General features: G+C 41.3%; 2 protein-coding genes across 3 annotated transcripts; one reads left to right on the plus strand and one right to left on the minus strand.

Annotated features, from left to right (window-relative positions):
- Window positions 1-13,898, minus strand: washc4 (WASH complex subunit 4). Of its 2 annotated transcripts, none has more exons than XM_080027754.1 (33): window positions 13,762-13,898; window positions 12,933-13,072; window positions 12,784-12,837; window positions 12,613-12,678; window positions 12,175-12,220; window positions 11,985-12,052; window positions 11,817-11,899; window positions 11,561-11,603; window positions 11,349-11,452; window positions 10,938-11,058; window positions 10,670-10,793; window positions 10,444-10,571; window positions 10,164-10,324; window positions 9,920-10,046; window positions 9,613-9,738; window positions 9,411-9,509; window positions 9,177-9,323; window positions 8,989-9,068; window positions 8,469-8,574; window positions 6,947-7,063; window positions 6,603-6,771; window positions 5,970-6,124; window positions 5,798-5,872; window positions 5,598-5,702; window positions 5,335-5,469; window positions 5,017-5,125; window positions 4,854-4,920; window positions 4,592-4,678; window positions 4,337-4,484; window positions 4,108-4,204; window positions 3,764-3,960; window positions 1,291-1,381; window positions 1-1,077 (listed from the first exon to the last, which is right to left on the minus strand). In XM_080027754.1, exons 1-33 carry the CDS (start codon window positions 13,820-13,822, stop codon window positions 1,034-1,036), a joined length of 3,480 nt encoding a protein of 1,159 aa, XP_079883880.1. In that variant the 5' UTR covers window positions 13,823-13,898; the 3' UTR covers window positions 1-1,033. The 2 variants fall into 2 exon arrangements, with proteins under 2 accessions (XP_079883880.1, XP_079883879.1); XM_080027753.1 differs by having other exon boundaries at window positions 9,411-9,518.
- Window positions 13,899-15,984: 2,086 nt separating this feature from the next.
- Window positions 15,985-23,233, plus strand: slc41a2a (solute carrier family 41 member 2a; the record flags this gene model as incomplete). The annotated part of the gene is made up of 10 exons (XM_080027687.1): window positions 15,985-16,353; window positions 16,714-16,821; window positions 19,188-19,259; window positions 19,416-19,560; window positions 20,479-20,625; window positions 20,981-21,128; window positions 21,551-21,630; window positions 22,523-22,654; window positions 22,829-22,977; window positions 23,057-23,233. The coding sequence occupies 10 exons, from the start codon at window positions 15,985-15,987 to the stop codon at window positions 23,231-23,233; spliced, it is 1,527 nt and encodes a 508-aa protein (XP_079883813.1).
- Window positions 23,234-25,273: the final 2,040 nt, after the last annotated feature.

The raw sequence follows: 25,273 nt of genomic DNA on the forward strand, positions 1-25,273 counted from the left end.
TGTATAATTATTTTTAAATTAATTTCTATTGTTTAATTTTTTACAAAACATTCAGCATACGTGCTTGAAAATCATATGCAGTACTGTACCTACTCAGTATAAACTCAGTTCCATTTTGTTGAAAGTGCAAATTTTATTAGACCTTACAGAACTTTCTCTTCAAGCAGATTCATTTATGGAATGTCATTTTGACCAAACTATGGCTCATGTACCACATGTTGATAGTTACAAAGTTGGGAAACAAAAAATGAAAAAACAATCACCTGTGCTGAAGAGAAATATAGATGCTTTTTTACTACGCAACATGTGTGTTCAAATGGATGAGTTCTAAATTAATTAGGCTATCAAAACAAATCAACAGTTAGTTAGTAAGGCACACAGGCACCTTCATTCATACAATGTATAAAATGGACAAATATAAAATTAGCAGTGGACAAAAATTAAATACAAATAAGATGATTTACACTAAAAACATTCTCAAGAGTCCTTCTTATAATCTACAGAAGCAATAACAGCTGCCGTTAAAGGCCAGGTACAATCAGTCCCAATTCATACAATAGACACCAACAAAAGATGCCGCAGGTATTTCAATCAAAACACAAATGCCAATTAAGTCATCGACTGAAATTGTCTCTGGTCAGCAGAGGTTGCTCATACACAGCTGAGGCCTCAGCTGTAGAAAAGTAACCTAGTCCATCCGGATACCACGCAAAAGTGAAAGAAGGCAGCGTGGCAAAGGAAAGCATTCACTTTCACCTAACATTTGTAACACCACCTGACTTGTTCAAATTGCAGTCGCTTGTGTTAATGCTACACATTCAAATTTAATTTATAAAAGGATGCAAACACTTCAAAGCTGTGGGATTTTAAGACTGATGTTTTTTTTAAATGGAAAGAAACAAAAAAAAAAGACACTTGACACATATCTAATGATGTTGAGCGTTTTGAATTCAACAGTCTTCTCCTTACACTTCTGGCCATTTTGCCACCACTTGACGCTCTGACCACTGATCCGCTGATCTCACAGACAGGTTCACTTTGAGGCTGGTTCTGTGGGGGTCGAACCGTCTAAAGCACCTTTGGCAAGAGAAAAAAAAGAAGGTTATTTGTGAGATCTAATAGGATGTAGAAGACTCACAGACCTCAAGTCCTTTGTTAATCAGGCTACTATCTTTCATTTCACCATGAAAAATCATCGCAAAGCGTCTGTGTAACAGGGTGGCTGTGCAAGTGTGCTTTTGCATAATTAAAAAAGCACCATTATTCATTACAACAAAACTTAATCTTTACCTTTCTTTTCCAGGATCTCCTCGGCTGCAGTCTTGTCTGCTCTGAAGAAGATCCGGGCGCTGCTCAGCGAGAAGTGGAGCAGCTCAAACTCCTGAAGTGAAAAGAAACAGAGTTTAGAGTGAACGATTATTCCACATCATTTTCTTTTGGGGTTATATTTTTGAAGGAGCAATGGGAGTTGCTGATTTGGCCTGATTTCCAATACTGACAGCAGTTAGGAGTGGTTGCAGAAATGGCTAGTGGAGGCAGAAAACGTACTTAACCCTTAGCGCCGCAATTTGCAGCAAATTTTGTATATTTTTGAAATCTTTAAAATAACATGTTAAAGCCCCTGTAAACCTAAATCCACACAGAAATCCTTCTGTTCTTACTATTTCATTTGGGCAGTACGTTGCATGATAGTAAGCATCTGAAAAGATTTAGGCATATTTATCAATCCAAATTAAAGATATTATCATTTAAATGAAATACACTTGGTCTTGGAAATTTGGTGCAATCACAGCAGTTTTTTTTTTTTTTTTTTTATTATTATTCTTCCGGACAATTACACATAATACATCATTTTCTCATTGCATATTCATACATATTACTTTGTGTTATCGTCCGAAGGGAAGCAGGAGAAGCCAAAGGCTTATCGGGTCCCGCCCCCACTGCCATAAGATTCAGATACACAGATACACAGCTACTACAGTAAGACATTTTTTTTTTCTTTTTTTTTAAGAAGATTCATTCTAATACACAGATAATTTTAGGTCTCTATTTTCCTCTCTGCCTGTGACATTGCAGATATGGCCTTGTCCATTTCTTCTCTAGTAGTCTAAACACATCTGCAACAGTATTCAAAACAGTCAGTGTGTCTGCTGACCTCGACTACAGTCCCATAACATGCAGTGTATTTACAAATTCTTCAGTCAGAGAAACTCTTCCAATTTTGAATAGGTTGTTCTGAACACACAGCTGATAATCAACATTTATCTTTCATTTGAATTTCAATCGTCACACATTCCATTAGGTTATCAATAGCAGAGCACATTTTATTTACGATTTCAAACCTTATATTTTGACACAAACCAGTTTAAATCCCTTTAGTTCAAAGTCCATGCTTTTTGCCTTCTTTAATCCTCGTCCCTCCGGAATTGATCCAAATCCTCCTCCGTTTTGATTTGCACAATTTTGGCTTCTTCGGGTGTAGCTCCATTCATTTTGATGAAGATTCTTCCATCTCTCGTCCAAGTTTGTTGGACCTGTCCACATTTTTTTAACCCTCTCGCTTGGTAGGCCAGATAAGCCTTTCTCTTGGTTAAATTTTCACTCATTCCAATTTGTTCACCTTTAAGCTTCTTGCCTTGACTGAGCAGATTTATCTTATGCTTTCTACTCACAAATTTCAGAATGACAGCACGCTTTTTGGCGAATTTTCCCTTCGGGAGAAGAAAACAGGACTCCACGTTCTCTAGATCCAGATTAATGGCTTTGCTTCTCAGAAACATTGCCACTTGTTTTTCCACCGTTACATTCCCTGTATCGCCCTCTTCTTCTCCATTCCCGGCACCTGCATACGACCTTGGTTTAATATCCATTCCAGTTATTATCACATCTCTGTTTTTTGCTTGTTGTTCTTGATCATCAATTTTATCTCCAAGCTCTTTCAAGAGCTGATCTTTCTTCACATTGACGGCTTGAAGTTCCTTCAATTCGATCATCAGTGGCTTCAGACCAGCAGCAACTTTCTCTTTGATTTTTACATCAAAACGCCCAATCAATTCGTCAACAATCCCAGCCAGTTCAGCCTTCCGCAGTGCTCGCTCCGTCTCCCTCTCACTTTTTATTTCTCTCTTCAAATCTGCCAACATTCCTTTCTTCAAGTCTGACAACTGTTTTTTCATTTCTTCCGCAAAAACTTTGTCTTCCTCCATTGCCTTATCAGTGGTTTTTCCTTTTTTGGACATCTCCAGAGATTTTCAGAGATTTTTAATGCTGTGAATCTGAGTTCTCCGCTGCTCTCAAAAAATAGCTCTTCACCCTCAGCAAGCCGGAAGTGCCTGAACATTCTATGAAAACAATGACTGTTGCCATGGATACTGTTTGATAACGCTAGGCAGTCTTGTGTCAACATTTATTTTCAATCAGATTTTTGTAAAAGCTTATTAAGAGACCCAACTTTGATATCATATATTGTTTTTTTATTATTTTAGACCAGGTCCCCGGAGGCCTAAAATATTTTCTTCAGACACTTCCATGTCCTGAAGATATCATTATCTCCAATGTCCATGACAAATATAAGCATACAGAAATCTCCTGAGTAACAAAGACACTCCTCCGAAATCCAGAACCTGCCTGATAATCAGCATGTTTTTAAGTTTTCTTCAGTGTCAAAGTAAAAGAGTGATAGTTGTCTGCACATCAATGGATACATATCAAAAAGGCACATGTTAACACTGCCAATTTGTTGCAGTCTGACAAGTGACTGTACCTGAAGGTAGACATCCAGACGCTTCTGAGTGAGGTTCATTGTTTGCAGCAGCTTTTCATCCTGGCTGGAGGACTGAACGTTCTGCTCCTTCACCACTGCATTCATCTCTTTCTTGTACTTATCTCGAACGGCCTGGAACCAGTGCAGAGAGTCAAACTCTAGATACTGGTCCAGCAGCTTCAGAATGTATGCCACACCTAAGAGAGCCAGAGATACAGCCGTTACAATGAGGGAGAGGAGAGGACGTAAAAAGCCAAATTAAAAATAAACTGCATAGAGAATTGTGCTGATGTTGTGTATTACATATTCGATTCTGTGTAAATTATAACTTTATTCCCACTCACCCATAGCAAAGCCATCATCGGTGAAAGCAGCTCCAGTTTTGTTCTTCTTGTTGAGTTTCTCCTTGCAGCTGATGGAGTGCTCCACAAAATTCACAGTCTGTGGGACAGATTAGTTGTGTATCATTCACAAAAAAAAAAGCTGCACAGACTGAATGAAACATAAGAAAACCCATACAAATAGGAAAAGAATACAAGCGTGAGAGACAAATGAAAAGTCTGTGCACCTTACCAGTGGGGGTACAATCATGTAGAAGTTCCTCAGGTGCATATTCTTGGCACTGCGAAACTCGGGTGCAAACACAGCCACCAGCTTCTTGAAGTACTCTGTCCCCTCGGCAGAGTTGCTGGTCAGATCCCCCAACACTACATCTAGGACACTGGAAATAATAGATTTGAAATATATAGTGCTGTGGTGCCCTCTGCAGGTGTAAAGTTGATATTACACCAACAATATCTTATTTGACATAAAGACAAGACAAGCTACCTAGCAGCTTTCTGAGTCTCCTCTGACAATCCCTCCTCCTTCACCAGCTCCTCAAAGTTCACTATATCCTCCAGGTCGGGGACAAACCTGAAAGTGAAACACACATAAAAAAACAAACATACTAGTGATATATAACATAATATACTTGAAATAAAAAACAATACATCCAGTTAATCAGACTCTTCATTTATTTAGGCATTCATATTTTCATTACAAGGGAGTACACACATACACAACTATGACTCAAACAAATCTATTTTACCTGATAGCACTGCTGCAACAGTGGAGGCCTCCAGAACGGATCATACGCACATAGCCCATCGCATTGCCTAAAGAAAAAAAAAATGTAAACTTGGTGGTGCCTGCATGTTTTTCTAAGATTTCCCGCCAAGAAAGGATCAACAACATGAGTGGTTTGTCCTCACCAATCTGGCTGATGAGCTGTCTGAACTGGTCCAGATAGCTCTGTCCATCGGGAGTGATGCCCAGCTTCCTGATGCCGCGGTTAAATTTCTCAGCTCGCTCAAATGGATACTACAACAACAACAACAACAACAACAGCGAAAAACAAGGATGACTACTGCTGAAAAAGAGCTGCCAAGAAGCTATGTTACGGTTTATTTTTTCCACAGAAATTTCTTATGGGAGGATCAGACATCATACTGGTTCCAAGCACAGAAAATCTAGAATAGCCACTGTCCCTAGAATGAATGGAATCTAGACATAACCAGGCCATTTCTCACCTTCTGATCAGATTGGTCTTTTGTTTCTCTGAAGAAGCGGATGTCCTTGATGAGTCTGGACTTGATGTGTTCGTCGTACATGAACTGACTGAAGATGTAAAACTTCTTCCGCAGGAACTGGTAGGTGAAATTAACCTGATGAAAAGTGAAGAGGAGATGTGCAACATGTGAGGCAGAAGAACCCTTTGATACAACCCCCAACATATCCGAGAGAAAAAGGTCGGACAGACGAAAGACACAAAGACAGACGCCCCTTTACTCACCGTGGTGTTCATAATGCCTGTGCCATGGGTCCGGATGGAGTTGGCGATGTGACGGATGTTGATGGTGTTCAGGTGCTTGTTGTTACTTGCCTTCTCTATAAAGATCTGGAGGAAAATGAAAAAGATTGGATACAATGAATGAACTGACAAATGCTTGGCTCAAGATAGCAAGAAGTGAACAGTGGGGCTGCAAGCGTTACCTGGTTGTTGAGGTTATAAAGGTAGCGTGAGACAAAAACGTGAATGTTCCTCATGATCTCCAGAACGTCTAAACCCTGACAAGGATACACAAGGGTAATCAACCAGTTTGCTTCTCTGATAAAAAAAAGAATCCCATCTGGGTCATGATGTATAAGCTGTCAGCAAACATACCTGCTCCAGGGTCTGGCTGGGCAGGTGTGCCTCCGTCATGGTGAGTCCGTAGCGCTGTGTGGCGAGGTTTCTCATCTCACTGTAAGTTGCCCAGTCGTGCAGAGCGACAGTGGTTAGGTTGTAGAAAGTTTTATCCAGGTAGTGCGTCACATAGGCTGCAAAGATATGAAGAAAATAAGACAAATACATGTTGGTTTCACCATCTTCTGTGTTTCCAGCAGTTGTCAGCACAACACACACATTGATTTTTAACACCCACATGACTATGTTCTACTTACTGTACATCTACCATACACAGTTTACAGATAAGCACGCATTCAACCATAACTATTAAAATATTCAAACAAATGAAGTTCCAACTGAAACAGTTAGAGTGCCAATGTTATAATCATCTTCATTTGTTATTTTAATACAAAAGGTTTGTACATTTTAGTCTGCATCTGAATATACATCTATATTAATGTTAAAAATAAGTTTTTCAGTAAATGGGCAAATATTACAAAAAGACAAATATGTTCAAAATGAGCATTTTTGTAAATGTTTTCTGGATAAACTAAGGCTGCAAACCAAAACAACAAAAAAGGGGTGACAACAGTATGTTTCCATCCATGTTTGAACACAGATTTTCAGCACCTTTGATATGAATGAAGCGGTTGAAGAATCGGATGGGTTTGAGGGAGAAGAAGTGGGCCAGGTCCTTCATTCCAACTTTGAAAGGGTTCCTGTCGTCTAGCTTCAGGTGGGTGTGAACAGAGAGACGCAGGTCCTTCTCTATCTCCTTACACAGCTTGTCCAGCAGGTGCTGCAAGAGTTAAATACCAGGAGGAGGAATAAGAATCCTTTTAACAAATGTACACATGGAGGTTAAAAGGGTGTTGTTAAGGATTTGGTTGTACAATTAAGAATCATAAGTCCGAAAATCTGTACAGCACACCGTCCTTATTTAATTAAGCTACTCTACTTCCTCTGCTCCTCACCTCGTTGAAGACGTCCATGATTTCTTTGTCGTAGCTCTCTAGTAGCTGGTCACATGATTCCATGTGTTTGGCGTGTAACATGGAGGGCACGCTGTCCCGCAGCGCACTAAACATGTACTGCTCCGGCCAATCACAGACGTCACAGAGGAAGGAGGGACAACAGCAGATCCAACCAAGGACAAGAAAACACAGTAACAATTTCAATCAAATTGTATATACAGAGCATAGGTGATGTCTTAGGCATTAAAGGAGAAGTGATATTTTTATGTTAATATACGTGTTAAATCACTCTATATCCATACAGCAATCACTTAAACAGTATGCCGTTCATAACACAGGTCTCCCAGTCATTCAGCTTTGCAGTAATTGCCAGTTAAAATGTCAAGTATCCCGCTGGTTTGATCCAATCAGGAGACAGAGTGCTATGAAGAGGCGGATCTCTGTGGCCGTGAACGATGTCTTGCTGCTCTCCATCGCGGCACTTAGGGGTGTAAACGTTTACAAAAATGTCTAACCGTGTACACAACAGAATTTTTTTCGTGTACACGGTTAACCGTGACGTCAATGTCCTTGTGCGCCCGCCGTCTTGTAGGCGCGTGCACACACACATACGCGTTTGTTCGTCTGTAAGCACACAGTTGACATGAACTACGCTCGTTTACACACCTCTTATAATAGGTCCATGGCACACACACACACACGTTCGCCAGTCTGTCATGTGTTCACCGTCATTATCGGCCTTCATTAATTTCTTGATTAATATAGCCGATCGCACATTTCTACATGTCCACGTTTATGCAAGTTGAACAGGTGTTATAAAGTTTGGGCTACTTACGAGCGTAGTTCACGTCAACCGGGTAACTTTAATCTTTAGGTCTTTCATCACTCTTCCGTGGCTGTGAGTCGAGCCCCAGCACGGTAACTCCCCGTGTGTGTGTGTGTGCGCCGATACACACACTCTCTCACACACACACACACACACACACACACACACACACACACACACACACACACACACACACACACACACACACACACACACACACACACACACACACACACACACACACACACACACACACACACACACACACACACACACACACTCGCCGAGGGACAGACAGATTCGGCAGACTAGCTTTTATCATCCCCAATTAGTTTATTAGTGATGTTAAATCAATAAATGCGTGTCTCCAGAACATATTTAAAAACTTTGAAAAAAGGAAAATTTTAAATTTGAAGAAAAAAAATTAAATTTTGTTTATTGATTTTTCCTAAACGGTTATGATTTACTAAACGGTTACACGTGTACACCCCTAGCGGCACTATCTGACAAACGATGGCTGCGCGTTCATGTGCTGGTGACGTAGGCACAAGGGAGGGGTCCGCTAACTGGTCACTGACAGGAAGTTAGCTAAAAAGGACCATATCACTTACTTCTCCTTTAAGAAACGAGAAGAACGGGTTACGCATCTTGCCCAAATAACATCTACAAGAGGTCTTAAGAGGCCAGTAGACTTACATGTATTCGTGCTGCATCTACGGCGTTGTCATATACATCATCCAGGTAGATGGGAAACACAGCTCTGTGCCAGTAAAGGAAGCTACAGTCACACTGCAGCTTGACCCTGAGGGAGAAAAAGTAAACCAATCCCTGAGGATGACTCAAGACTCTTAAAAGTAGGTAAACAGGAAATATCTTATTGCAAAAAAATTAATTTGTGCCAAGAGTTTATAAAAACAAGTTCTTAAAAAGGTCCTTAATCAGTTTCCAACAAGTACCAGTAAAAATGATTCAACAGATAACCAAGGACAGTTACTCCATGATTATGAATGGATGTTCGAGATGTCATCATTGTAATCATTTGGTTACACAAACTTTACTGATTGGCTTGTTCTTCTAAGCAAGCACTTTGACTATGAGCCAGTGATGACGGCAACATCTAAACTCCTGGGAGATATTCTGCACTGCCTGAAGGGTTAATCTCTTTGCCAGATTCAGATTGCTTTTGCACAGATTAAAGAAAAAGAAAAAATCCCACCTCTCACTCAGCTCACTGATCAGATCCAGCTTCTTCAGCACAAGCTGCAGCGGAAGCAGCTCTTCATCTTTGAACGTTTTCTACAAGACAAGGCAAGCCATTTACATGTCAAGATCTTTATTTCATACGAAACGAGTAGGAAACAGAGGTGTATGTAACACATCAACCACCAGCTTGTCCCAACATACCAGCTGAGTACCGACACACAGTGCCAGAGACACGACCAGTCGTCGCTCCTTTGTGCTGGGTCCACACAGAGCATTTTCTGCCAGCACCAAGGACGACAGCACATCCAGCCGCTGCTCGCTGTACTTCTTGTCGGAGATCACCCTTTTCTTCCGTGGAGAAAACAACGCATAGCTTCATATAAAATGAACATGCAACAATGATGTATGATGTATTATCCATGTGTTTGTTTTTACCTTTGCATTGCCGATGGCGTTGAGGGCCTGTGACTGCAGCTGTTGAGTGATGTGTGACACAGAGTCTGCAACAACCATGGACCGTCTGTGAACTGTGTGCTGCACAGCCTACAGGGAGAGACTTGACCTCATTAGTTTTAGAGACAACACACTGGTGGAAAGCATGAACACACTCACAAAAAGAACAAACACCCTCGCACACCTTGAGCACTTCAACCAGTCGACACAGGGCTTTGACAGACGTCTTGGTCATGGGCCGCTGCATGGACATGTACATGTTCATGGTGGTTTTGATAATGGTGCTGATGCTGTATGCGTACAGGATGCCCTGTGAAGAACAGAAAACGCAGAGGGAACAGTCAGCTAAGGAATAACAGCAGGAATCTTGTTCGTTGAAGCTCACGCCAAAGATGCATTTTGACGAATAATGAGTCTTGTCCTGAACTGCTCTTTGCAGTTCATGTTCTGCTCTGTACATCTTGCCAGGTAATAACACGGTCTGTCCTTACCTGTACAAACACATTACACCTGCTGTTCAGGTCCTCTGCCAACTTGTCACTTTTATGCTCTTTAGACAAGATGGACTCCATCTTCATCATCCAGGAAGTTACAAACACATAGTAAGACTGAACATCCCTGCATTAAAGAGAGAGAGATAGAGACACACACACACACACACACACACACAAATGATCAGTTTCTCAAATCTAAAAATCAGTTTAAAACAAAGAAAACATTTCAGGCTCCACTGACTTTGTTAGTGTCTGGGCTCTTTGCTGCAGGTAGGTGTCTCTCTGCGCTCTGATGGCCTGCAGGCTCTTCTTGTCCATCAGTTTAGCCGCAGCTGGGATCTTAGCGATGAGGAACGTGTCTGGAAACCAGATGATGTTTGCAGTCAGAGTGACAGCTGGTACCTAGAGGAAGGGGCGGGGATAAACGCACGTGAGCACACAGTTTCCACTGTCCACAGATGAAGAAGGGAAAAACAAAGATGACAGAGAGAAGAAGAGACAGGCCAAGAACACTGAACTACCTTTTTACAGACGTCCAGAAGAGCCTTGTACAGCTTTTTGTCGACACTCCTGAAGATGTGAAAGTGAAGCACAAAGAGTCCACAGACTCCGGCATATTTATCTCTCTGGTCGATCTCTGAAGGTTCACCTGAAAAAGAGGTACAGAGATGAAATCAAGTCAGTTTGAAGTAGCGGGACAAAGTAGACACAAGTGGGAAGCAGGCAATCCAGAGAAGACAAACTGACCAACTTTGGACTCAACATTGGTGAATATGGTGCGGATGTTGAAGGCGAACTCCTCTGCAAAGGCACTGTTTTTGGCAACAGCCACTCCTTCCCCAGGATCATCGAATCTCTGCTCCACACAGGCCTGTCACACAGTTGTAAACATTGCGATGTTAATGATGATCATACATGATCAGGTATTCAGTCCTAAAATATGACCTGTGCTTACAGTCAATCTCGCACAAAACTCGAAACACTCACTAAAAAGACCCAAAGGAAATGAAGTAACCTGCAGTATCATGCCATCCAGCAGCTGTCCCTCGAGCTTGAGCAGGAGCTTCTCGAATGGTTTAAGCTTCTCTTCAGGAATTGAAAATTTTCCAGGGTTATGGTGTACAGATTTCAGTAGCCTGTGACAGAATGATTAAGTAAATCTACTAAGTAATTTACAGGGATGAAAATAGGCATTAAGACAGGTAAACAATAATACAAAATAGTGTCTGTCTTGAATTCTTCATTAACAATTTTCTCTGGCTGTAGGAGTGGTTTCATTTAAATTTGTATAAACCGTTGAGAGCCGTCCTTCATGGTTATCTAGGAAGTTTGAAATTTTGTGTTGTCTTTGTTTTATTTAGCTCACTTGTTCCAATAGCTCTGTGTGTGTGTGTGTGTGTGTGTGTGTGTGTGTGTGTGTGTGTACCTTTTATACATCTTCCAGTGATCTTTTAGTGTGCCATGATTTTCCATAATCTCGTCAAGTGTGAGCAGAACCACTAACAACTCCCCGAGGTGTTCGTACACTATCTGCAGAGGGAAGGCAACACAGGATTGGTAAGAAGAAATATTTTGCATTATATAGAGAATGCAGATTGAGGACATAAATAAAACCTGTCCAATCTTAAAAAAACCCACCTGGAAATGGACACCCGAGGACTCAATGATTTTTGTTGCACCCCTGTAAATAAGAGGAGAAAAGTGTTTGTACATTTGTTTTTTTCAAGCAAAACCTGCAACGCATATTTAAACCAGAAACACAGTCTGTAAGTTGCCGTTATGTCTGCATGTGAAGTGCACAAAAGCCCTTTTGACGAAGTGGGTGTTTAGGCCGATCCAACGCAAACAGTACATTCACTGTGAAACATAACTGGCTTCTGTAAGCGGCTCTTACTTGTTGCTGTTGTAGAGGGCAGCCAGCTGATGAACAATGTTGACCACCACTTCATAACATCTTGAAACAAAGCAGGACAGTTCCTATCAAAGCACAAAGAGAGAAACCATTAGTGTTTCCTAGATTTCATGTCAGCAACACTATTTTCGGATATTATGAATCGTGTACCTGAAGAAATGAGATGAATCTGCCCATCTGAATCTGTGACTCTCCTTCAACCACACTTGTGTCAGACACTGCAATACAAATGCACAGATAACTCTTCATTCTGTCAGTTAATATAAATAAAAAAAAGCACTGTTTACCACTACCACTGAGAGAAATAAGTTGTTAAAGAGTTAAAGAGTTGTCCGATTACCTCCCTCTCCATAGTACAACAACCCGTTGTAGAACTTGGTTTCTGCCTGCAGGGAAACAAAAATATGAATTTGTATCTCGTAGCACAACGCAGACGCGTGTTAGGAGCGATGTTGCTTAAAAAAGGTTCCCAGTGGAGTTTTGGATCTCTAGTTACGATACGGAGGTTTTGTATGAGTGGTCATCGTTTGATTTATCGTGGGCGCAAGGGAGACACGATACGCAGTCGTAGATTTTTAAATATTATATGAGGAATGAAAGCATATATCACATTCATTAGACCTCAACATGCAATAAGGAAAACTGAATGAAAACATAACTTTTGTTTCTTTACAAGAAAAACTCCTTGGGGTCCAAGAGAGAGCGAGAGAGTAGGCAACTTGAGCTACTAACCTCGCTGCAGTGCAATGGAGTGCACGTGATCTTTGGTCACGCTTACCTCATACTTGAGCTTCTTCACTTCACTACAGAGAGCAGCATAAACTGTGATGACTTTGTTCAGAACCTGCACACAACACAGAACAATGAGTCATCATGGAAAAAAAGGAACAACTTAGTGGGTGTGAGACTTTAAAAAAAGAAAAAGACTCCGCTCATCTTCAACGTTTACCTTGTTGTCTGTTTTAATTAACTCCAATATGGATGACTGCTCATAAGGGAGAAGCTGAAAGAGAGTAGAAAGTATTGGGAAGGAAGGGAAGTGAAGTGAATGTCTGTCATTTTAGGTTGAAGTACAGCCACTGGTTTATGGTGTTTTACCTTTAGGGCTATGGGGTCGAGAGTGAAGTCCCATACATCTCCTACGGCGTCATCCAAGGCCTCCTCGATGCCCCTCAGCTGAGAGGTGTACTCCTCCAGAAACCTGCTGTAGTTCTTCAGCTGAACCTCTGTGTGTATTTCTGCAGGGGGAGGAGGTTCAAGACCAATATTGAGGCAAAGATCAATGCTGCCATGATCTCACCTGGTTAGCAACTCACAGCACTGGACCCATTATGTAACTAAAATGTTGTTGAAAAAGTGCTGATCTTTTAACTTTAAGAATTACAATGTATGCATTCTTATGGCGCATATGCATATTAGAAGCCGGAAATGGACACAATAAATATCCAAAGTACCCATTTCAATTCAATTTGGAGCACTGCATAATAGCTGAGGGGGACACACACTAAAATATACACTGCTAACACTGCCATTGTCCTTATTTTGTTGGCTATTATCGCAGCAAGTTGGCGTCACAGTTCGCTACTCAGTCCCTTTTACTACAATATACTGTCAAAGCGACGTCATTGAGCTGTTGAACTTATCCAGCTGTATTCTTTATCAGTAGCCTTTAACGTCAACAGACTTTGCTGTCACTTAATTTTACGAAATTACACTTTACCCTTACTCACGCTGGAAGTGTAATTGAAGTAACTACTACGCCTAATAATGTTAAATGTGTCCATTTGACGAGAATTTGTTTGCAATAAACAGTGAGTGTTGTTTTCTGCCAGCAAATAGACGGAGCCTTGCTAGCAGCTGAGGCTGGCACTGAAGGCTAGTGTGGTTTAGTTTAGGACGCAGGGTCAGGCGCGGACGTTGCACTTACTTTGTGAACCGTCGTCAAAACGGTCAAACTCCCAGTCAGGTGCGATGGTTTCCCCTGCCATACTGACAGCACAGGACACCCCAAAACACTGCTGTCGTTAGAAGGTGATACACGGTCCCATGATGGGTCTCATGATTCTGTGAATGGTCGCTAGTGCTCATGGGAAATGGAGTTCAGACGAGATGTAGCTGGCAAAGGATAGATAGATAGATAGATAGATAGATAGATAGATAGATAGATAGATAGATAGATAGATAGATAGATAGATAGATAGATAGATAGATAGATAGATAGATAGATAGATAGATAGATAGATAGATAGATAGATAGATAGATAGATAGATAGATAGATAGATAGATAGATAGACAGATAGATAGATGGAAAGAGAAAGGAAAAATAGGACCTAGTCCTAGATGAATAAAAGAGGGAGAGAATAAATGAAACATTAATTCAGTTAAAATGTGAGGTTAACATGTAGGTATTTAGTTTAGTTTATAGGGCTGATCTAATATGCCCAGGAAGGTTATTCCAGGTTAGGGCAGCATAATAGCTAAACGCATCTTCCCCATGTTTTGTTCTTATCCTACAGTTAGCAGCCACCAGATGACCTAGTCTTGTGGGTTCGTAGGATGGAATCAGGTCAATAGTTAAATCCAGATGTTATTGTAACATTGTTTGTGTCTTGTTTTTTCATGTTTTTTTTCCTGGTTTATATTTGTGTAAAAGGTCCATTGAGGTCACACTCCATGTCAGGCAACAATACCTGACATAACAACTATGACAAACTGTCCAATTGTGTGTGTGCATCCTGCTGTCTGTCTCCAGGCTATATGCTATAGTCACTGTGTTTCAATTTATATAGGCACTGATACGATAGAGGTAGTGAGAGAGTGAGAGTCACGTTGTGGTGTATGTGTGTGTGTCTGTGTAGGGGGTTAGGTCAGGGTAATGTCACACTTCAGACTCCGTCCACCATTCAGAGCACGACAGAAGCCAGCAGGAAGAGTCACAATATACTACTGTGTGGGACGGGACGCCTCTTCTTCTCCTACGGTTTTGTATGAAGGTATGACACTTTTTAAAATTCTACTCGACTACAACTTTTAAATATGACTCATTGATTGTAGTAGAATATGGGTGAGCAGAGATGCTGGACAGATGCAGTCACACTAAGGGAAGCTAGGCATTGCATATCAATTTATTCAAGTTCTTATTTTTTGCTGTTTTGTCGACAACCCTTTGGTATGGACCTTGGAGTTAATTAGTGCATAACTGTAGATATTTTTTTCATTTTAGTGTTTGTTTGATGAACCCATGCTTTAGCTTCTCTTGTGCATCAGCAGATCTTTGGCTTCAGGATTAACAGTCAATGCTTTGCCTTGTATGTTTCAACAGGGCTATGATCGTGTGGTGCTTGTAACTTGTCTGACCATTTTGAGGGATTTTGATAGATGTCGCTTTTTCTATCTAATAAAAGTTATGTATATTTTATGGTAGTTTCATTTTCTTAACTGCCAAATACTGTTTTAAACTAAAGATTATATAAAAACACTAACAATGCTGTCTTTCCAATGCTATTGGGACCATTTTGTGAAACATCTTGATACGCCGCTGACGCGCATGTTTTCAAAAATGAACATTCTCTGCAGATTGTGTTAAAAGAATGTATACATTTTCTACAATTCCTCATGTAACAACTTCATGACCTCAGCTGTTAAGTACCTGGTCATCTCTTAGGAATTTCAAAAGAATTAAGGGCATTGTCTCTGTCAGACAACGCAGCCTCAGTGTTGCTGATGGGAATCAGGCATGAAGAATGATAATGCAGGGCAATCTGTGCCGTCAGATGACTCTGAATCAGTTTCATGCAACAGCCAAGTTACGTACATGCTCAAAGTAAGAAATGATATACGGTACTTGTTGATGTGATACAAGACTTTACAACTGCATGCTGGAATTTGACTTTTACAGCTATTTATTATGCATCCACCATTTCTTTATTTCTATTGCTTTATTTCTTCATCTGTGCAGTTGATGCGGTCTTTACAGTCACAGGTCAGATGATAGATGTTGTTGACCTCTGAAATACTCCACAAAGCAATTCATTTCTGGTGTTGCTTGGATTCCTTTTAGGCCAGCTGTTTGCGACCAGTGTAAGTGGCACTGTGTTTCACGTGTGGGAGCAGAAGGAATGATATCCTGCTGAAACCCAACTTTGCACCATGGTTGTCCCAGAATCACAAGATGCGCAAGTTTCCCCAGGTGCCTCTGTGGGCCAACAGGACAGCTCTATCCTGTCCTTACCTCAACACTCTGGAGGTCCACAGCTTTTGAACTGCAATGGGAATATTTCACCAGTCAATGCCAGCCTCGATTCGGAGCCACGGGAGTGCACTGAGACGGACTATCTGCTTCCAAATAAACTCTACGGTTCTTCAAGGATCAGTGGAGCCATAAGGGCAAATGACGCACGTGGCTCCAGCGCACCTGCTGCTGAGACAGTCTGCTCCATGGTGCTTCAGATCCTGGTGCCATTCCTGCTGGCCGGGTTTGGGACGGTCTCTGCTGGGATGCTGCTTGAGGTGGTTCAGGTGAGCAAACAAAAGACCAAATTCAGTAAAGGGGTTTCGAATTTCGATGATTTCCTAAGTGAGGTCATCATTTTGTTGTCCCATCCAATTGCATTTTGCCAGGAAGTAAGAGATAGGAAGAGTTGAAATGGGTGCAAAGTGAAGAAAGGCAAAAAGAAAAGGTGTACAATGAGATCAAATTATGGATAAGACAAACAATTTGAAAAATAATATACAAAGACTCGTGGAGACAGAGGGAAAGAAGGCCTGGCATCTTGTAGATACAGGATGGGGTTCTGCAGTTCTGAGATCTGTAAGTGAATAAACAGGAATTATGAAACAAACCAACGTATTCATCTAATATTATTGCTTTCATGACAGAACTGGGACGTGTTCCAAGAAATCACGGAGCTCTTCATCCTGGTTCCTGCAGTATTAGGCATGAAGGGGAACTTGGAAATGACTCTGGCTTCTAGACTCTCGACTGCTGTGAGTTTGCAGATGTGACGCACACATATGCACGCACAAACTCACACACCTACGCATGCACACACAGACACACACACACACACGCGCACGCACACACACACACACACACACACACACACACACACACACACACACACACACACCATGATGTACACAAAGTGACCTGTTGGCAGTGATATATTTACAGTAATCTATAAACACAATACAAATGAAATACCATTGTGGTTGAAATTTCAATTCCCTTGATAAAAATAACAAGTTTGTTTAGTAAGGAAATTCAGAGAACAACAGAAATTGATTTCACTTCTATGAAGGATGGATAAGTGGTCTGACACCGCAGTACTTCAAATTCTCAGTTTATATAATAAAACAACAGAACAGCTACAAATAAAGGACTAACCTTATATAATATCCTGCTCTTTCTCACCTCTGAGTTTACTCCTCTCATTCATTTTATTACCTTTCATAAACAATACCCCCAATTGCTTACATCCTCCTTGTGTTTGGCTGACATTCAAGTCCTGACTGTGCCTGACTTTCTTTCTCTATGCATTTATTATGCATGTCACATATTAAAGGTGCCCCAAGGAGCGGAATAATGAGACTGTTTCAGAAATATTTAAAAGTTTCTCGTAGCACTTTTAGTATATGCTACTAATTTTAAACCGAATGTAAGGCAGCATATAATTAATATATTATTATATTGTAGATTGACATAACAACCATCAGGCATAAGTGAGATGTATGTAGAACATAAGCCTACACACTTTATAAGAAAAACTCTTACAGTAACACAATTCAGTGAATGAAGAATTGATTGACAATTGCAACTGGGTAACATCAACATCATTCTCAGAATGATATTTAAGGCTTCTTGTGTCAAGAATGTTCTGTCCTCCCGTGAAACTCCTCACAAACCTGTGAAGACCAAAACAGCAGACCAACTTGCAGTACAATGTTGTGCGGGACAGATGACTGCTAACAATAGTCCAACGATTAAGATAATCTGAAAAGTTGTTTTCCATGAAAAGGAGAGCATTTAGTTAACAGTATATTCATCATAACTATTGTTCATAAACATGTCAAATGCCTGCTGGCTATTCGTCTGTGCCATAGATGTCCATTAGTGTCCAATAACTATGAAAAACAGATCAGTTATCTTCACTGTTGCACTGGGTGTTCCTTTATTACCATGAAAATTGGCACTGTGGTTACTTTTGGGGTGATGTTATATACTCATTCTGTTGAATATCTGACATATGATACATCTGACTGAGTAGAATTTGCAGAACAAATACTTAGGCTTCTTCGATGGCTACAAGCAATCTAACTATTAATTTTTTAAAGAGTGTTTCTATTTATGCTGGACTGATTTTATAAGTTGGATTCTAAAGGAGTGTACAGCATAGCTAAATTATTGATGCCACTGCAGAAAGAAAAAAGAAAACAATCCAATATATTCCTTTGAGGTTCCAAGTTAATTCCTGACTTTGGAAGCATCAGTTTACCAAATACTCTCACATCAAGATTAATTTAGTATATGTTCTGAAGCTTTCAATCATATTGAATAATCTTCATCAGTGAAGTATCTTTGTGGACTTCTTCCATCAAAAGTGAAGTTTGGTTGATACAATGAATCCGCTGAGACAAGGCGGATGGGTTGTAGGGGATCTTTTATTTAAACAGCATTTTTCTCAAGCCTTGCGTCAGTCTGGACTAGCCGACATCTGGTTACCAATTCCCTAACAATACATCTTAATAAGCATTTGATTGTGAAATATGCATTGAGATCCCACCAGGAAAAACCTGTCTTTGCCTCTGTGCATTCCCTTTCTTAAAGTCCAATTAATCGGACTTACCCCCTTGTCCTGTCAATTTTACATTTTGTCAAGACCTGGTCCATTCGAATTGGCTGAAAACAGTTTACATCATCCAACTTTCTAAGTTTATTTGGCGATGGGTACATTACTCAAAACTTGAGGCGTCCCTCAGTCTGGACGATGGCTTTTGTCCATCTATATGATCCAGTTAAGGCTATCCTGTCCCCATAGCTGACCGTAACACACACACACACACACACACACACACACACACACACACACACACACACACACACGCACACACACACACACACACACACACACACACACACACACACACACACACACACACACACACACACACAGATCTGATATGTTTAATGACATCCTGCATGTAAACAGCAGTAAATCCTAATGAGCATCCTTTCTGTATACCATGGCTTAAAATGTCTTCTGTGCCAGATAATTCATCAGCAAATTGAGTGTACTCAGTCGTCATGGAAGTGTAAAGTTTTACTTTTGTTAATATGTATCTGATATTGTTAGGTGAATGCAGGAAAACTGGAGCCTGCCAGAGATAAGTGGATGTTGATCGTTGGGAACCTGGCGCTCAAGCAGGTACCTTGTTTTCATTTGAGAAAATAAACTTTACACGGAAATATGTGGATTTAATCTGCCGGGTTCACCATTTCTTTATCATTAGACATTTGCTTAATTCTTTTGAAATCCACCACAACCTGTGGATATTTTTTACTCCCACCCTCATTTTCACAGCTACAGGCCACGGTGCTCGGCCTGTTAGCCTCTCTGATGGCAACATTGTTGGGATGGATGGCAGAAGGAGAGATGCCCTTTCATCACGTGATGCTCCTGTGTTCGGCCAGTGTTTCCACCACTGTCATTGCCTCAATGCTGCAAGGTAACAACGCCAACTTTAATCACTGTTCTCGACCTTATATCTTTGAGTGTAAAAACATTACACAGGTGCACAACTCAGTTACACACATCACCATAACATCATCTAAAACCCCCTTGTTGCCCCAGTTTCTCCTTCTCTGCTTCCCCTACACAGGCAGCTGTCAACCCCTGGGTTTCTGTGAAATCCATTATCTCTTGTTCTTCCTCAGCTCTGTACATCTCCATTCGTCACGGCTGTTTCTGTATTAGGCAGACACAAATCAATTCTCGTTACTGTTCTCAAAGACTCCGAATTACCTAGAGGTAAAACACGTTTTCAGAAACTTTTCTTCTTCTTTTGGTTAAGAACGATGCTCTCCCGATAGAAATTATTCTACAAATGGGAGTTGTCGGGAAATTTAATATTTTCGACATATCTGTAATAGAAGACTAAACTCACAGAGAAATACATTACTGCAAATAATTCTGCCCTCACAAGAGTATGACAGGGGATTGCGGCAAGGCACAACATTCAAATCCATTCTGAATGGGGTTTATAACTCTTGGTTGAAGCATGTCTTCTGAATAGCCTACCATTTTACAATTTCGTCATAGACTGATTATTATTACACCTTCAGTGCCACAGAGTCAGAGCAGAGGTGTAGCAAGGCGTAGGGAGCTACATTCACAAGTGATACTTCTAAGTCTCCCTTTACTTTCCTTTTGGCCCTTACATCACGTTTATTTTCTCTGTAATCAAAATAAAGAGGCAGCTATATACTTACCTAAATAAAGAGTTTGGAGTTATTCTACTTCCATTCAGGTAAGTATTTAAAGCCTCAGTGTATCAGTTTTTGCAGACAATATAAATCCCCGCAAGGGCTGACCCCATGGCACCACATAGATTAAGAGCTTTCCCTTGTTTTTTAACCTTCTCTAGGTATTATTATGGTGGGAGTGATCATTGGCTCCAAAAGGATGGGAATCAACCCTGACAATGTGGCTACACCCATGGCAGCAAGCTTTGGGGATCTCATCACTCTTGCCTTGCTGGCTTTCTTCAGTCAGTGGTTCTACTCCCTCATAGGTAAAGACTGATGAGGACAAGGTGGTCATTTCAGAACGCACTCACGCACGCACACACGCTCACACGCTCACACACACACACACACACACACACACACACACACACACACACACACACACACACACACACACACACACACACACACACACACACACACACACACACACACACACACACCAGCACAGAGAATAATAGACTGGTTGAAGTAAGAGTCAAAGATCATGTCATGTTCCTTTTGGCCAACGGATGGCGCTCATGATACTGGAATTCCCCTCTCCGCCCCATTTCACCCCTGTATCTCCAAACTGTCTTATAAAAAGGCTTAAAATAAATAAATAACCTTTTCTTTTGACAGAGCTGTACCCGTATGTGTTGTACTTGGTGGATCTGTTCTTTTTGTGCCTGATTCCCTTTTGGGTGGTTATCGCCTCCAAACATCCAGCCAGTCTCATCCTGCTCCGCACAGGCTGGGAACCAATCATTACGGCAATGGCCATCAGCAGGTATACTCACATCAGTATTGTAACTGACTCATCAAAAAGCTTGCACATTCATTCAGACTACTTGACTTTCTTATGCTGTAACATTTTAAAGATTTAAATTAAATGTTCATAATTTGTTATGTTATACAACTTAGCTAAAAAAAAGGTTTTTACTGTCTAGATTAGAAGAACGTTTGCCAAGACTGTGTGGGTGTGGTTTTGGATTAACAAAAATGCCCAACTCTTTTCAGATGCTTACTCATAGGCATATAATTCCCCAAATAACATAGTTAGAGTGATTTTGTGGATGTGGGTCTACAGGGGCTTTCAAAATGTTCTCCTGTCCCAGATTGTATTGTTTTGCATGTTAATGTGTTGAAGTGCGAGCACAATATGCAGAGTTTGTTAATTTTAAAGCATGTTTTTGGTTGTCTTTTTTTTAGTCTAGGAGGGCTTATCCTGGACAAGACTGTGTCGGATCCAAACCTGGCAGGAATGATAGTTTATGCTCCAGTAATAAATGGTGAGTTGTCCTATTTTGAAAGTGCATTCATGCATGTACTTTTTGTGAGGATGAAGCTATCTAAAAAACAAACAAAAATCCCCATAAAGATTAATAGTCAGGGAAGAATATGGTGTATAGTGGTAATTTGTTACTAAACAACCTTTCACATTTTAGCAGTTTGAGAGGGTGTCAGGATCTTGGTTATTACTTGGGTGCTGAATACTGGCCTTCCTGCACTCCCCACCAGTAGATCCATCAAAACACTCCTCCCCCACTTTTAAAATACCTATAACTGACATCAAAAGTTAGTGCTGACAAAGCTAACTTGTACAAAACTTTTCTGTTAAAAATTGCCTTTTAAAACACTTTCAGATGTCTGTGCCTATAGGTCATAAATATGGGAGACATTTTGGAGATGGTGGCAAGGCCTCATGGACTACCGAGGCTACCGACCTCATGGACAAAAACTGCAGAAAAGGCTCTATAAAACAATTATTTTCCCACAGGAAACTGTTGGAAGTCTGATTAATTGCCTCAAGGGATGTCACATGAGTCAGCAGCCGCCGAAGTTTGACAAATAAAAACTAAAATCTGTTAGTGTGGTCGTGTTACACTCCCAAATGAACCACCTTACTATCTGCAGTTGAGTTGAATTGTGCATAATGTAAGCCCCAGGGTTTAAGAGCAAAGAAGAATATGTGGAATAAAAAAAGATCTGGGTCGATTTTGGTACCTTTTGTTCTAAACTCTCCATTGTGACTTCTAAAAATCCCTTAGATGCAACTCAACGGCTGCTGAATAATTTATATGCTACTTGCATTCGTATGCTGAGGCAGAAGGCTAAATCACCCATAACATGCAAATTCAACCTTACAATTGACCCTGCCCCAACCTTTTCTCACCTATGCAGGTATTGGAGGAAACCTTGCCTCCATTCAGTCGAGTCGTATTTCCACCAATTTGCATTTGAATTACTCACCCAGAGAGGTTCCTGAAGACCGCAAGAGCTGCTACAACCCTTTTCGCTGGCTCTTTGGTACAGGTAGGGTACGCTCACGCTTTTAAAACAAGAGGGCAGCTCAGGAGCACAAGTGGTAGAGTGCACCATTAAGGCCAAGTTGACCATAATGGTGCACTCTACCACTTGAGTTCCTGGCCCAGTGTTGTATGTCTCTCCCCACCCCCACAAATCTGATGTTAAGCTTTGTCATTGCAGGAGCAAACCATCGTTCTGCTCAGGTTCTGCTGCTCTTGGTCATCCCTGGTCAGCTGATCTTCTTACACACTATTCACCTGATGAAAGGAGGCAACACTTTGCCCAGTCCTCTCTTCACTGTGAGCTTCCTGTCTGCTTCCCTGATTCAGGTGAGTCAGACATGAGATCATTTATCCTCTGTATGTTTAATCTCACTGTTTCACAATATGCCTGGTGTCTACCTCTCAGGTCTTCTCCCTGCTGTGTTTGGCCGACTGCATGGTCCACTGTCTATGGCGGAAGGGCAAAGACCCGGACAGTTACTCCATACCCTACCTCACAGCCCTCGGAGACCTTCTAGGGACCGCTCTCCTCTCTCTTGCTTTTCTCCTGATGTGGTGCATCGGTGACTCTGGCAGTGTATAGGCTCACAGCAAGAAATGGCTTGAAGGATAGATCCAACAAAACGGCTTTTTGGACACTGAACAAAAAAGTGCAAGCAAAACTAATGTATGTGTCACTATAGTTTATTTTTAGCGGGTGTCGTGCAATAAAGGACATGGACTGGGCCAGATGTCCTCCTTGGTCTGCTGGACCCCATTCACAACACTTGTTTAGCTATTGGAGAATGTTTAAAGAAGTCAGGCAGTTAGGCAGAGTTCAATGCACAGAGAGTGAATCATCGACTTGGTTCATGAACCAGACTGAAATGAGATTGAGCCCCTGCTTTTAAGCCCCCTTAACTTTTCTAAGATCAACTCAGTTTCTATAAAGCATAATTGTGTAACATGTCCTAATATTGAGAAGGATTTTGCCCAGTTGATTTTCACAGTTTTTTATCGAGTAAGCAAGATGGCCAGCAGTAGCCTGGTCCTACTAGATCAGGGGTGTCCAAACTTTTTTCACTGAGGGCCACATACAGAAAAATCTACGAAGGGCCGGGCCACTTTGCAAATATAACACATTTATCAGGAAATGTAGCTGCTGTGATGTTTAGTTTCATAGCGTCTTCGTAAATTGTAATCCTTCTTCACAGCAACGCTTTGCTTGCACATTAAACAGATACATTCCCCCTCTTGTTAAATGCCATTGATACACCCAGTATTTTCTACTTTTGCGTCCAATGTCCAGCTGGGTGAAAATAGTAGCCAGCCGAGATCCCGCCCCTCCAAGGGTGGTCGGGGGGTATGCCCCCCTGGGAGATTTTTTAAAAGTTTTTAAAGTGAAATACATGAATCTGGTGCACTTTGAGAGGGAAATTAAGAGGCTAAAGCTGAAGAATTTTGTATGAAAACAAATGGAGACACTGTGTCGGATGAATTAAAAGCTATTGGAGAAGGAAACATGGATTTTCCATAATAATATTAATTTAAACTAGAACTGCGAGCAGTTGTGAACGGGGGCCAAGCCTCCCACGCGACTCGGGATCGGGCGTTGTCGTCCGCGGCGCCGGCCCCTCGCTTCACGGAATCCGGGGATGTAAAGTTTTTGAATGTGCGATGTTCGGTGTGGGAGTTATAGCCCCAAACGCGTTTTCTTTGCTTTTTGTGGTTTTGGCGCCCCCAATGGATGACATTCGCAAAACTAGGTTAGATAGAAAGATGCAGCTCAATGTACCAAACAAGTGGATGTCAAGTTTTTGAATGTGCGATGTTCGGTTGGGGAGTTATAGCAAAATCAAATTGTCAACCTCTCCATTGTAAAGACACTTTTTTGAATTTTCCCGCCTAAAGACTTAGAAAATGGCGAAAACAGGCAAAAAAATTGAAAAACTCTTTTTTCTAATAAGTCCGGCCCACATTAAAATTTATTTCCCATATTTTTGCCATAGGCTCAGGTATGCCCCATGATAGTCTCGCTTGAGTTTCAAGAAAATCCCTCTTTTTTTTTTTTTTAAGGGATTTTCGCAAATCTTGAAAGCGCTACCGTTTGGTCTTCCGATGGTCGTAGAAAAATTATTTGACCAACTTTTGCTCGTGGGAGTCGGTAGAGCATAATGCTTTTGGTTTCGTCCAAATCGGGCGAAAACTGTAGGAGGAGTATGTTTTGGTGACCGACACAGTTTTTGCGATGTGGCGAAAAATGTATATATACGCAAATGGGCGTGGCTTATCTCAAAAGATGCAGCTGACTTGTGGGCATCTGTGGATATAAAGTTTTTGACTGTCGGACTTTCGGTGCGGAAGTTATAGCCCAAAACGCCTTTTCCTTTGTTGTAGCGCCACCTTGTGGCCGGCATGTCTGAATTTTTGTGTCTGCGTACCAGGCACGGACCTGGATAAGCCATGCAAGTGGCATGTCCCAACCCTTTACGGTTTGGGCTGCAGCACCACTTTTACGTAAGGAATAGGAATAGGAATACTAGAACTGCAAGCAGTTGTGAACGGGGGCCAAGCCTCCCACGCGACTCGGGATCGGGCGTCGTCGTCCGCGGCGCCGGCCCCTCGCTTCACGGAATCCGGGGAT

Source organism: Ammodytes marinus, assembly GCF_949987685.1.
Source record: "Ammodytes marinus genome assembly, chromosome: 5".
Taxonomy (NCBI): Eukaryota; Metazoa; Chordata; class Actinopteri; order Uranoscopiformes; family Ammodytidae; genus Ammodytes; species Ammodytes marinus.

Bases quoted from the DNA above. Each gene is read 5' to 3' on its own strand.
- washc4 (XM_080027753.1), bottom strand. From the start codon at position 13,822: ATGGCAGGGGAAACCATCGCACCTGACTGGGAGTTTGACCGTTTTGAC. The intron at 12,221-12,612 runs GTAAGCGTGACC...GTTTCCCTGCAG, and splicing joins TGAAGAAGCTCAAGTATGAG to GCAGAAACCAAGTTCTACAA. The intron at 5,470-5,597 runs GTGAGTAAAGGG...ACTTTTCATCAG, and splicing joins CAGGCATTATGAACACCACG to GTTAATTTCACCTACCAGTT.